The following is a 14,308-nucleotide window of genomic DNA, read 5'->3' as shown; positions in this document are numbered from 1 at the left end:
GTTGTGATAATGAACCTGGAAGATATACTGTAAATACATCAAATACACCTCCTGTCATCAATGAAATATAACTCTTTACTGACGTCTAGTGGCAGCAGTAGGAAATAATATCTTACAAAATACAAGCTTACCACGTGTTAGTGATACTCTATTTCTTTTATATGTCCAAAGCTGCAAGTAATAATAATCTTTAGTATATTTCTTCTAACCCAATGTTAGTAACAACTGCATGTATCGACAGTTCCTCCACTAAAGGACAGAGGTGAGGTGGTACCACATGTTAGCAGGTTTTACCATCAAGGTTTTGTGGAAGTCCCTAGGATCATCAGCTCGAGCAAAAAGTAGAAAAAACACTAAGAAATCAAGTGTATATACTGAGTTTATGTGAGTGAGAGTATATACATGACTAAAAATAAGGATAAACATAATAGGCCCCTTTTAATTAATATTCCACCAGTAAGTGAGACAGTGTGTGAGAGTATTTTCTCATTGTTTTCCAAAACAAAACCAAAAAAACATGAGACTGCTGATGTGTTCATGAAGTTTTGTTGACCGTGCTGTACAGTTCAGCCGGATCTTCCCCAGTTTTCCGACCTCTGGTTCTGAGAGGGGAAATTAAAAATAATTTTTAAAAAACGAATCAGGTGAATCTGAATAATAAAAATGTAACAAATAAAATAATAATATAAAACTGTTGCTATTGTGTCACTGAGTGTAGAGCTGCTCACCTCGGGGCATTACCAGGGCTCTTAAATTTGACAGCAGCGTACTCGATAACCTCTTGTCCCTCCATTTGACTGTGGAGCTGAGCTGATCTGGTGTTGGAGTAGAGAGACTCTGCCTGGATGTTTAAGAACTGCACGCTGGCGTACAGAATGTTATCTTGCTCTGCTGGCTGTGTCTGGAGGGTGATAGAAATGAGGAAAGTGTTGGTTTCTGTGAAGAATGATTGTTAAGAAACAACATGAGAGCTTCACAGTCAGATGAGTTTTCTGGTGTCACTTTAAGATAGTGAGTGTGGAAGTGTGAAACCAGGATAGAATAGTATAACTCTCACTCCTCACCCTCTCTCTGTCGTCTGGTCTCTCCTCAGCCTCAGACGGTTGATTGGAGACTCTCTTTTTCCTGGTGAGGAGAATTAATTAAAAACACAAATAACTGAATTTTGAACAATGATTCAATGAAACAGAACTACTTACCTCGTCCATAGGTAGACAGAGAGGATTATGATAAGCAGGAGAATAGCAGCTGTTATTCCAGCAGTGATTGTTATTCCTGTTCCTGTTGAATTGAGAGCTACAAGAAAACACTGACAGTTAATCAGGGTATTACAGTATGTTTATATCCAGTGTTTTGGTCACTATATGTTAATGTATATTCCACTGTTCACTTTAAACTCTTTTCAGTTTAAAATATTTTATATGTTTTACTGTATATTTCTATTTCATAAGGTTACTTGTGATACTTGAATTCTCTCTTAAGTGGATTAAGACTTCCTGACCGATCGCCCCCAGACAGTGAAACTTGGCCCTCACCTCTCTTCCTCCCGAACACTCAGCATCGGCTCTCCCGAGGGCTATGTGCTGAGCCCCCTGCTCTACTCCCTCGATACCTCTCTATACCCACGACTGTACCCCGCCCACCCTAGTATCATCACTCATCAGTTAAATTTGCTGATGACACCACAGTGGTCGGGCTGATTACAGGAGGAGATTAGTCCAGCTACAGGAACGAGGTCCTGGATTTGACAATAACAGTGAATTTGTGGAGAGGACCTACACCTTCTAATATCTTGGCACCCTCATCTCTGCTGATCTCTCCTGGTCTGCAAACACCTCGGCTAGAAGGCCACATATTGGGAACCTACGCAGTTACTTCAATAATATAAATCTTAATAAAGTGATTTAATTATTGATAGTCCTGCTGCGAACATTGCAATAGAGGCCAACCATGCAGCAGCGTACTTGGATGATGTTATATCTCTACATTGGAGCAAAATTTCAATTATGCTCTATCTTGATAAATCGACCACAGAATTTAAGTTAAAACTACTAACTTCTCATCTAAAAGCTTCTTAAAACTATAATTATTGCGTCTAATGTGTTTGTAAAATTAGTCTATGTCAAAACACTAGAGTAGAGAAGGATCAGCCAATGAGCGTGCAGGTCCAACCCACTGGCCAAAAGTCATTCTATTATGCAATGAACTACGTTAACGTGAAAATGAGGAAGATTAAATTATGATAAGATTTCATAATACTGAACTTATTTATTAAATTAAAATGTAGGGCAGTAAGTGTCTCCAAAGTTCATTGCTGTGAGCGCACACTAACAACTACAATAAAGTTAATCACATGAATTATGAATTCTGCAAGTAAATGTAAAAACATAGTGTAAGCAGCTGCAGTGAGCAAACTCTCCTCTCTTCCTGCAGCTTCCTCAGTACAGATGGTGGTGTGTGATGAACCATAAATGTCAGATAGCCCAGTAGAGGGTGCTGTTGTAAAATATATTAAATTCCTCACATCGCTCTTGAAATTTCCTTCATTTGAGACAAGAGTTATACCTTTCTAGATAAAAAATACATAGAAAAACAGTCTTTCAGCAGAAACTCCAACTTCTCCAACAACAACTGGAGGTTTAACTCATCCAGTGCGTCCACAGTTTTACTCACATGTGGGATAAGTCAGAGTCACTGAACTGCCCTCCCCTATCTCACCAGAGGGACTCACAGACACAGAGGGAAGCTTTGTAGCATCTGGAAGACATTCACTGATTGATTATTACAGGTTGTATATAAAACATTAATAATTATGTGCAGCAGCATCTGAAAATTGATTTGTCATAGTTATGATCTCTGACAGTGTCGAAAAATCTTATTTTCAATAAATAATTGAAAATGAATGAAACTGCCTCTCTAACATCTACATTAGCTGCTATTGATTTTTACAAGCTGAATAAATTCTGTATTTCAGTTTTTTTGCTTTACACAAAATACGTTTCTGGTCTTCTCTTCAGCTAAGATTGCAGCAGGCAAATATTGAAGTCTTTTACTTTTATTTTAGAACTGTGTTAGCCTGCTAATAACAATAATAATAATGACAATACATTTTATTTGAAGGCACCTCTGTGGGCACTCAAGGACACCGTACAATTAATAAACAAAACAGTAAATAATAAACAAAACAATAATAAAACAAAACAAATAAAAGACAGTATAGTACAGACAAGTTAATCGTATGGTTACAAAATTCTAGTGGTATTTACATCAAATTGTGTAAAAGATTGTTAGCAAAAACTTTTCTGTGGCTTCCATCGTTCAAAGAATTATTTATTACATTAAGAAAAGGCAATTTCACTTACTCTTTACATCAATAGAGATGTATTCAGATTTCCTCTTCCCCATCCTGGTCTCTTCTGTACAGTAATACTCTCCAGAGTCAGAGGACTGGATGGAGCTGAAGACAAGCTGTGGTTCTTTACTGAGAGGTTGAAGGTCTGGATTTCCATTCTTCTTGTACCAGGTGTATTTAACTGATGTGTTATCACTGCTACAGGTCAGAGTCACTGAACTGCCATTAATGATTTCACCAGAGGGACTCACTGACACTGAAGGCATCTTATGTGCATCTGAAGGAGAAAATATCACATTTAAACCTTACGATCCAATCATATTCATGCAGCTGTACAGTGCTGACATCATAACCTGACACTTATCACTGTTACTCTGCTGATTATGCTTGTGAAATAAACTCACACAGTGAAGGAGAGGAGAACATCTCATGTCCTTTCAAAGCACAGGAATATCTGTCTGCAGGATGAAAATAACCTAAATAAAAAGGAGATGGTTGATCCATTATCATCTGTCCATTCTTGTACCAGACGTAGGAGGGATGATCATCTAGATGACAACTGCTGTTACACTTCAGCCCACATGTACGGGCTTTACAGGCTGTTGCTCCGATCACCTGCACCTGGAGATCTGGATATGTGAATAAAAAATAGAAATGCTGTAAAATATAAACACGAACATTCACAATAGTGTTTCAAAGATATTTAAAGTTTGGAATTGAATAAGTCTTCTGATGAAAATGTTACCTGTGACAGTCAAAGTGACTCCAGGTGAAGCAGTATAACTCTCTCCTGGTTGGTTTGTTGTGAACCTGAACTTGTACTCAGCTGAGTCTCTTTCTCTCAGGTTTGTGATTCTCAGAGTGCAGTCGTTCTTATCACAGCGATTCTGCACACGACCTGCGTACTCTGAGTCTGTTCTCAGATCCACAGGTTCATTATTACTCAATTTAGTAAACCAGATTGTTTCCAGTACTGTGGTAGTAGTGGCCTTTGTCCAGGGTGGGTGTCTGTAGGTGCAGTTTATGTCCACTGTTGATCCCTTTAAGGCACAGATCTGAGTAGAAGTGTAAGTCACTCCCCAGTCATTCTGACCCTGTACCGCTGTAACACAGAGCACATCAGAAACCACAATCAGATTTATAACATCAGTTCATAATGAGTTAATCAGACAATAAGACAAAATGTATATCATAGTGCTAACATGCTTTTGGTGCCAAGATAACCTGGACCAGTTTCAACATACAATTATCTGCTGTAATGTGTCACAGAAGTTACGTATCATGCATCAGTCTAAGTATAACTGAGCTGAAGTAATAGTGCTTCATCAGGACTCATATTCTATCATTTTATGTTGGGACATTGAAATATTTGTTATTACATGTTTGATTTGGTTCATTAACTCTGGAGGTTTTTATTGTTGTTCTCTTTGACAATGGACTTTAACCCTCCTGTCGTCCTCCCGGGTCAAATTGACCCTCCTCTCTTTTGACTGTTCCTTCCTTCCTCCCTCCCTCTTTTTTTGCTCCCTCCTCCTTCCATATTTCTTTCCTCACTTCCTTCCATCCTTCATTGCTTCCTCCCTCCCACCTTACTCCTTTCCTTCCTTCCTCTTTTCCTCCTTACTCCTTTCCTTCCTTCCTCTCATCCTCCTTCCCTCCCTCCCTCCCTCCTTACTTCTTTCCTACTTTCCTTCCTTCCCTCCTTCCTCCCTTCTATTCTTCCTTCTTTTCTTAATTCCTTCCTCCTTTCCTTCCTCCCTTTTTTTCTTCCTTCTTTCCTTCCTTCCTTCCTTCCTCTTTTCCTCCTTGCTCCTTTCCTTCCTTTCTCCCGTCCTCCCTCCCTACTCCTTTCCTTTTTTCCTTCTTTCCTTCCTTCCTTCATGTCTTCCTTCCTTCCTTCCTTCCTTCCTCCTTTCCTTCCTCTCTCCCTCCTTTTCTTCCTTCTTTTCTTCGTTCCTTCCTCTTTTTTTCCTTGCGCCTTTCCTTCCTCCCTCCCACCTTACTCCTTTCCTTCTTTCTTTCCTTCCTTCCTTCCTCATCCCTTCCTCCTGTCCTTCCTTGACCTGAGCACAACAGGAGGGTTAAGAAAAATGGACGAAGCTGAAGTATAGTGCTTCATCAGGACTCATATTCTATCATTTTATGTTGGGACATTGGAATAGTACATGTTTGATTTGGTTCATTAACTCTGGAGGTATTTATTGTTGTTCTCTTTGACAAAGGACTTTAAGAAAAATGGACGAAGAGCATATTTACATTTTAAGAAGGAAACAGATTTGAGAGTCTGTTCATTTAAAATCAATGAAGAAAGATTATGCCAGCTAGACATCCTCATATCTATAATACAGGAGGACAAACAACACTGGGTGTGTAACGGCTTGCTAGTAGCAACTTCCATGTCTGTTGAGGTGAAGTTTTGACACTGATTTCACAAATACATTTCTAAATTTGTTCTCTCCTATTAATACATCTAAAACAATCTGTACAATAGCTGTAGTATCATAATGATTTATGCTTCCTTATATATTTTATGAAGTTTAAATTTCAGTCCATTTCTAATTTTATAGCTGAAGACGGGACTAATAAATTATAACAAACATGTTTACAATCTTACTGACTGTATGACTGTTAATGTGAAGGACTAAGAGAGCTCAGCATCAGCAAATCACCAAAACATTACTTAATGAAGCCTGAAAAAAGTTATTATCAGCAATGTGATACTTCTTTAACTGTGTTTCACTCACGTTTCACATTTATGGAGGTGTTTCCAGATGTCCTCTTCCCCAGCTGGTTCTCAGCTGTACAGTAATACCCTCCAGAGTCAGAGGACTGGATGGACTTGAAGACGAGCTGTCGACCTTCTGAGATAACTTTAGGATCTCCATTCTTGTACCAGGTGTAATTAGCTTCTGGGTTAGCATCACTGCTACAGGTCAGAGTCACTGAAGTGCCCTTAATGATTTCACTAGAGCTTTTCACTGACACAGAGGAGGATTTTGGTGCATCTGTAGGAGAAAACAACATTTCTCACATTTAATCTCCAGATGAAGTTAAGTTTTTGCAGTGAGACATATTTAAATTATTTATATTTCATCAAACACATTATAATCTACATTTCCTGTTATGTTATATGAGACTAATGTGTGTGTGTGTGTGTGTGTGTGTGCTTGTGCTTGTGCGTGTTTGTGACAGGGCAGCTGTGGCTCAGGAGGCAGAGTAGTGTCCACCAATTAAACGATTGGCGGTTTGATTCCTGGCTCCTCTAGTCCACATGTCGATGTGTCCTTAGGCAAGATACTTAATGTGTATGAATGTTAAATTTTCTCCTGATCAGCAGGTTGACAGCCTGTGTGGTAGCCCCTACCATTAGTGTGTGAATGGGTGAACGTAACATTTAGTGTTTAAGTGCTTTGAGAGTCTTAACCACTAGAAAAGTGCTATAGAAGTCCATTTAACATGGCTCTGGTTGACTGTTACGTCTGTCTCTGCAGTAACACAAAGCAGGTTGTATTGTATTGATACTGACAACAGTAGAGCTCAAAGAGAAAAACATGGAGCCAATAACAAGTGAGGCAGTGGGGTCACTCATACTAGAAATACATGAAGTCATTGTACAGTACTTTAGATAAAAGGCTCCACAAGATGCTGTTATGTTAGTGGAAGACTGTAAAGAAAACTCACAAACTGGAAGAGAGGGGAAATCCTCATATCCTGTAACAGCACAGGAATAGCTGTCTGCATGATTGACATTGGTTGAATAAGGTAAAGATTTCCCTTTATAAATCTCCTTTCCATTGTTGTACCAGACGAAGGAAGAATGATCAGATAGATTACAGCTGCTGTTACACTCCAGCCTTTCCCAGGCATTTGAGGAGTGTGTTGATTGGATCACCTGCACATGGAAATCTGTACATGTGAAGAAAGAACAGAAATATAATTTATGTTAATACACAAAGAAACGTTTATAGTGACAATTTATAGAAATCAACCATACATCAAGTCTTCCAGTGAAAATATTACCTGTGACAGTCAAAGTGACTCCAGGTGAACCAGTATATCTCTTTCCTGGTTGGTTTGTTGTGAACCTGAACTTGTACTCAGCTGAGTCTCTCTCTCTCAGGTCTGTGATATTCAGAATGCAGTCGTTCTCATCACAGTGATACTGCACACGACCTGAGTACTCTGAGTCTGTTTTCAGATCCACAGGTTCATTATTACTCTCTTTTGTAAACCAGAATGTTTTATCAACTGCAGTATCAACATCATTTATCCTGGGTGGGTATCTGTAGGTGCAGTGTATGACCACTGTTGATCCTTTTAAGGCACAGATGTGAGTAGAAGTGTAAGTCACTCCCCAGTCATTCTGACCCTGTACCACTGTAACACAGAGCACATCAGAAACCACAATCAGATTTATAACAAGTTAAGAATCAGTAAATAAGACAAAGTGGATCATGGCACCAATACGATCTTAAGTTGTTGTCATTCAAATCTCCTCATTGTGCATCAATCTAACTAGAACTGAGCTAGAGTACAGTATTTTATCATCTGAGTATTATATGTTAGCATTTGTTACTGCTAAGTGTTGCAGTTTACTCCATTCATTCTGCAAGTTTTTACTTTACAAACATAAAATTACATAAAAACACATTTAAATATGTTGGGGGGGGGGGGGGGGGTGAAGCAGTAGATCAGTGATACATTAGTGTTTTTTTCACCTCATTAAAACTCAGTAAGTAAAAAGGTAAATGAAAAAGGGGCAAAAGAATGATACAGAAAAAGTCTAACTATATTTCATGACTGTCATTATGTTACTTATGAATTATGCCTGGATGAACACAGGCATAGAAAAGTACAAAGATATATTTTTTACACACTTTGTATTTACAGTACAAAGAACTGTTTTAGATGCTGTTTACAGTGAATCTCTCTGCACTGAGACAGAACATCAGACAGACTGAAGGCGCAGTGACAGAACAAGAATGTATTGAAGTTGTGAACATTAATGTGGTTTTGCTGAACAGGATGAAAAGAAGACACTGAATCATCAGCGAGTCTGTGTTTGTCTCGTTTCCTCTTTGTTTGTTCTTTGGTCAAATTGCTGCTCAGCTAAGTGTGAAAACCAGCAAGAAATGCAACACTTGACGTGAAAAAAAAAACTGTAAGCTGCTAAAATAAAATAGGTGTCAATAAGTTTTCACATGGAGGGAAACCGTTATAGTTGTAACAGCTAAAACAGTTGTCCAACTCTACAGTGCAGAGTGCAGAAATAAACAGATTTAAAACATCAGGAGGGGATTAAAGTCTAAGTGCATTGCAGTACAATCACAGAACACAATAGAAGAAGAAGAATATGCATGCATGTATAAAATAGCCTACTGTATATAAATAGCCTAGATAACTGACGGAGGAAAAGGTCACAACAATATAAAGAGCTGTCACATGAAAACCACCGTGCATGCATGCACCATAATACATTCATTTGTTTGATGAAGTTACTAGAAATGTCCTGTGTTCCGTGCTACTTTGTTTTTCTGCGTCAGTTTTTATTTAATATGCGCATTGGTTTCTTTACAGCCGCTGCACGTCTCCTGGTCAAACGGATCAATTTGCCTCACAATGCTAAAATACAAAAAGCCAACTCTAAAATAAAACGTTTAACTTATCCCAGGCTACATTATATGTCCTATTTCAATAAGCACATTGCAGGATGAAAAGAGAAAAAGGAAATACTGTTTGATTGATGCTGCTCAAATCCGCCTGTGGTACGTGGAATGATGATAGCAATAATTAAAATGGTAATAATAATAACAACAACAATAATAATGTCCTAACAACAACACTTATAATAATAATAACCTCTTTAACAGATCAAGGTCACACATCAACATAAAATGGCATAATTTATTCGTCACAAAGCAACCGCCGTGCTAATAATATAGATAATTATTTTGTAGAGATATTTTGGGTCAACACATGTTTGTGTACTACTACTATTTGTATTTTTGTGTAGTTTGGCAGTGCTTTGCTATAATCAACCTGTCTGGTGAGGTGGTGAGGCTCTCTTAGGTCAGTAGCTGCCGGTGCTCGTACTGTTGGAAAGCAATTGACACGGAACAGAGGCCTCCATCCCCACATAATAATGTAGACCTAATGCCTCCGCCTCGTGCCAAATGAAAAACAAGAACAACACCAACAAACAAACAAAACTTTACTGGGTTACTGGGCTTACGTTGCGTGTGTCATGAACCAAACCAACCGAACAAGTGCCTCGAAACGTGACAAGTTTACCGAACGGGACGGATTTTCTCCACCCTACAGACAATTCACACTCATATTCATACCTACGGGCAATTTAGAGTCTCCAATTAACCTAACCTGTATATGTTTGGTCTTTGGGAGGAAGCCGCAGAGAACACACGCAAGCAGGAGGAGAACATGCAAACTCCACATAAAAGGCCCAAACCGTCTGAGACAAGGCCCAAACCGGCCGGAGGGTTCAAACCTAAATCCCTCTTGCTGTGAGGCCACAATGCTATAACCACTGCACAACTGTGACGCCCAGAAAAAAAGATAATCTAGGATATTTTTATTTACCTTTTTAAAAAATCCCTTCATCCTTTTTTGAATAAGTGTGCTAAATGTCCTACAGTGTAAATGTAAATATACAATAGCCTACCTGACACAGAGAGAAGGAAGACAATAAATCCACTCGCTGCTGCTGCTGCTGTCAAACTCATAGCTGCTCCTCTCATCTCTCTGTGAGGCTTCAGAGACAATAAAATACATCAAATAATGTAAACAACATGTAATAGTCATATCAGTAAACTGTTCTACTTACAACAGAGAAGGACGTTGTCTGTTAAGATGCTCGCTGTCTGTGATCTGTGAGCAGAAGTGAGATATCAGGATGTTAAATGACAGTTCCGCGTGTAAAGAAATGCGTGACATATGTCACAGATGTGTGACAGTTGGTTTGATGCAGCTCCTCACACTTCTAGTGTATGCTGAGACACTGAATACACCACTATGAGTTCAAAGAGATGTAGTGCATCAGTAGGCTATGGGAAGTAAGAAGTCACATGCTGAGCACAGTGTTTAAGTATTAAGAAACAAGTATGAGGCAAAGTATATCCGAAAAATTATACAGAGATCGATGTGTGAATCAGATCATAACATGTTTTACATCAATAGTTGTGAACTCACTCATTCACAATCATTCTGACTGTAACAGCGTACATCAGAAATCAGTTCTTCTGCTGTGTAAAGATGCACCGATGCAATCTACAGTTCATCTCTTTGACCTCTGAACCATGACACAGTTTAAATGAACAAGGAAAAAGGCTGAATACTAAGGACTCATAAGAGAAAAAAAAGCTTTAAAATGACATACCTAACTTTTGAGCTAAATGAATCCAAAACTATCTGCAGGCCGGGACACCACAGGACTAAAGTGAGAAAATATGTTTTGTTTTGTTTTTTATTCAGGTGAACTGAGCCTTTAAAGCAGACAGTGGAGGGAGACCTCAGTGATGAAGACTGAATCTGCAACACTGAAGCTTCACCACTAGAGGACAGTAAAACATCAGAGATACTGAATCACTCAATGAAATCTGAAACTTTCTGCACACTGTCGCCCTCTGCAGCAGTGAGAGGGAACTGAAATCATGTTTCCAACTACAGAGATGTTGTGGAAGCTGTATGGAGCAATTACTGTTGCAATATTATTTGCAAATGCGTATCTCAATCTGTGTGTGTGTAATATGATCTGTGTGTGTGTAATATGATCTGTGTGTGCGTATTCAGGTCTGTGTGTGTGTAATATGATCTGTGTGTGTGTAATATGATCTGTGTGTGTGTAATATGATCTGTGTGTGTGTAATATGATCTGTGTGTGTGTGTAAAAAAATTCTGTGTCTGTATTCAGATTTGCAAGTGAAGACAAATCTGCAAGTGCATGCAAAGATCTGTGAATGTGGACACAGATCTGTAAGTGTACATAGATCTGTAAATGTGTAAACCGATCTGTAAATGCGTACATAGATCTGTAAATGTCTGTCATCACTTACAACTCAGGCAGGAGCTCTCGATTGGCTGTGTTTTTACACGTGAATTTCGCAACACTTCTGCCGCGGCAGATCTGTGATCTGCAAATGTGTAGAAATGAGATTTGTCTGTAACCTCGGTGTTCCTTTGCCCTGAGTTCAGGCTCACAGGCTCACGCTGCCTGGCTGCAGTAGCAGTACTGCCTTACTGTTGAAACATGAACTTGTACTTACAGCGAACACTCTTGAATCCATGTGTATTGCCTCCCGACCATACACTCGACACAACGCCAACCGTGAGCGCAATGAAATGACCCCAAATGACACGCTTATCATCACTGGGTGCTACGCGCCGACTGGTGGTGTGTAGGCGGTACTGCTACTGCAGCCAGGCAGCGTGAGCCTGTGAGCCTGAACTCAGGGCAAAGGAACACTCAGGTCACAGACAAATCTCATTTCTACACATTTGCAGATCACAGATCTGCCGCGGCAGAAGTGTTGCAAAATTCACGTGTAAAAACACAGCCAATCGAGAGCTCCTGCCTGAGTTGTAAGTGATGACAGACATTTACAAATCTATGTACACTTACAGATCTGTGTCCACATTCACAGATCTTTGCATGCACTTGCAGATTTGTCTTTACTTGCAAATCTGAATACAGACACAGAATTTTTTTACACACACACACAGATCATATTACACACAAACAGATCATATTACACACACACAGATCTGAATACGCACACACAGATCATATTACACACACACAGATTGAGATACGCATTTGCAAATAATATTGCAACAGTAATAGCTCCATAATTTGGGGGCCCCAAGCAAAATGGACTTGGAGGCCCCCCCACCACCACCACCGCCCGCCGACGCCGACACCCCTGGACCACAGCAAAAAAACCTACGCCTCACCATCCCACCCTGCCCGCCGAAAGCCTACAGGAACCACAGCATAGACACACTGTTGAAGTTCAACCACACATTATATCAATAAAATATTTCTTAGCAGTGCAAATACTGCTTACAAATGTTGCATATAGGCTACTGCACACATAGTATGTTTACTTATTTTATTTGAACATTTGCAATCAACATATAAACAAAGTGCAAATTCGGAATTAAATATAAAATCCAACATAGATAAAAGTACACACACACATATAAGATTAACCTTTAAAAAATATGCAAAATATCTACATCTGCTGTTTGCGAGCCTTGGCTTCAGCAAAGGCAACCACAATGTCCTCCATGTCCAAAGACCGGCGAACATCACGCTCAATTGACATAACGGCCAGTCCTGTGAGCCTCTCTTGGCTCATGGTGGACCTCATATATGTCTTTATCAGCTTCAAAGCTGAAAAGCTCCTCTCACCTGAGGCCACAGTCACAGGGACAGTCAGTAGGTAGCTAACATAAACAGGGATCATCCCTATGTTCCCCCGGGTCCTATGTTCTCCGCTTTGTATGTGACCGGGGAACATAGGGATGATCCCGTCTACAGTTAGCCTGTTAGCTCAGTTAGCCGCCGAGCTAGCAGCCGAGTTAGCAGATGAGTTAGCCGCCGAGCTAGCAGCCAAGTTAGCCGCCGAGCTAACAGCGGAGTTAGCCGCTGAGCTAGCAACTAGGAACTAGGAACATAGGTACAGTGTGGGGGGCCCCCTTGAGGGGGATTCTGATAACAGTGTCGCTGCACTTTCCTGCATTGACCATCACAGCATTGACCATCACAGCATTAAAGGGACGCGCACACAGTTTGTCGTTGCATTCAATTCAAAACCAGTCGTTGTCTGGGGGCCCCCGACCAGCTCGGGGCCCCAGGCAATTGCTTGGTTTGCCTGTCCTGTTGCGACGGGCCTGGACACGTGGACATGATTCAGTTCAAGCTGCCATCAGCACATCTTCTCAAAGCTTCTGCTACATGCTGTTACTGACTGTCTGTGCTGCTCACTTCTACCTGCTGCTGCTGCTGCTGCTGAAAACTGAACATGAAAACGTCCACATGGTCCTCTACAGCCTATCTCTCTCTCTCTCTCCATTGTCATATTTCACTGTTGTACTACTTTCTGTTTCCATCAGGTGAGTCCAGCCTCTGGTTCAACTGCATCAGAACAAACTCACATGACTGGATTTTACTCCAGGTCTTCCTGCTCCTCTGTGTCTTCTGTCTGTGCTGCAGTGACGACTTACAAGTTTGAGATGTCCTCATATACAGGACAAGAGTCCAGCTGATGGGGAGAGATGTCAGTACGAGACTCAATTAGCCTCATTCATGCAATTTGCATACTGTTACAGTTTTTAAAAATATTTTAATTATAATGCTTAAAGTATTACTGGATTCTAATCGGAAAGCTTTTGTTGAAATTGAGTCGTCAGTTGAGTTTCATGTTGACATTATAAACGTGTTTGCTTGCATTCATGAGCCAAGTGATAATAACTGTATTTTAGGATAAGTTCTGTCAATAAGGTTTCTCTCTCTCACCTCTATAGTCTCTACAGGTTCATTCAGGTCAGTGGTGGAGCTCAGAGTTTTCTTCTTCCTGGATTGAATCAAACAAATTTAAGAAATATTTCACTAAAAGAAATTCATACTTTCAAAGCTATGCAAGTGTTTTCATGAGAAAAAACAAAAACAAATGTTTTCTTAATTGTTTTACCTCGTCCACAGAATCAAGAGAAGCAGAGGAATCAGCATCAGGACCGCCAGAATCAACCTGATGATGTTCATTATAAATACTGATTCCCCTAAAAATTGAGACCAACAAAAAGAAGATAAACCTCTTCAATTAGTTCTGACCTCGTGCAGTATACTGTCTTCGTAGTCATTGTCTGAGTGTGTGTGTGTGTGTGTGTGTGTGTCCGTGTGTCCGTGTGTGTGTGTGTGTGTGTGTGTGTGTGTGTGTG

General features: G+C 40.0%; 1 protein-coding gene across 1 annotated transcript in view; it reads right to left on the bottom strand.

The window, feature by feature from the left end:
• Positions 1-535: 535 nt before the first annotated feature.
• LOC128365001 (B-cell receptor CD22-like) overlaps positions 536-14,308 on the bottom strand; it is a 126,533-nt gene continuing 112,760 nt past the window's right edge. The window contains exons 12-15 of the mRNA XM_053325619.1: positions 1,200-1,281; positions 1,065-1,125; positions 729-901; positions 536-602 (exon numbers count right to left, since the gene is read on the bottom strand). Of these exons, the coding sequence (XP_053181594.1) occupies positions 536-602; positions 729-901; positions 1,065-1,125; positions 1,200-1,281 (383 nt within the window). The remainder of the gene's footprint in view (positions 603-728; positions 902-1,064; positions 1,126-1,199; positions 1,282-14,308) is intronic.

This window comes from Scomber japonicus, chromosome 2 (genome assembly GCF_027409825.1).
Source record: "Scomber japonicus isolate fScoJap1 chromosome 2, fScoJap1.pri, whole genome shotgun sequence".
Taxonomy (NCBI): domain Eukaryota; kingdom Metazoa; phylum Chordata; class Actinopteri; order Scombriformes; family Scombridae; genus Scomber; species Scomber japonicus.
Note: the sequence above shows the minus strand (reverse complement) of the source record. Positions and strands in the feature narration are given on the sequence as shown.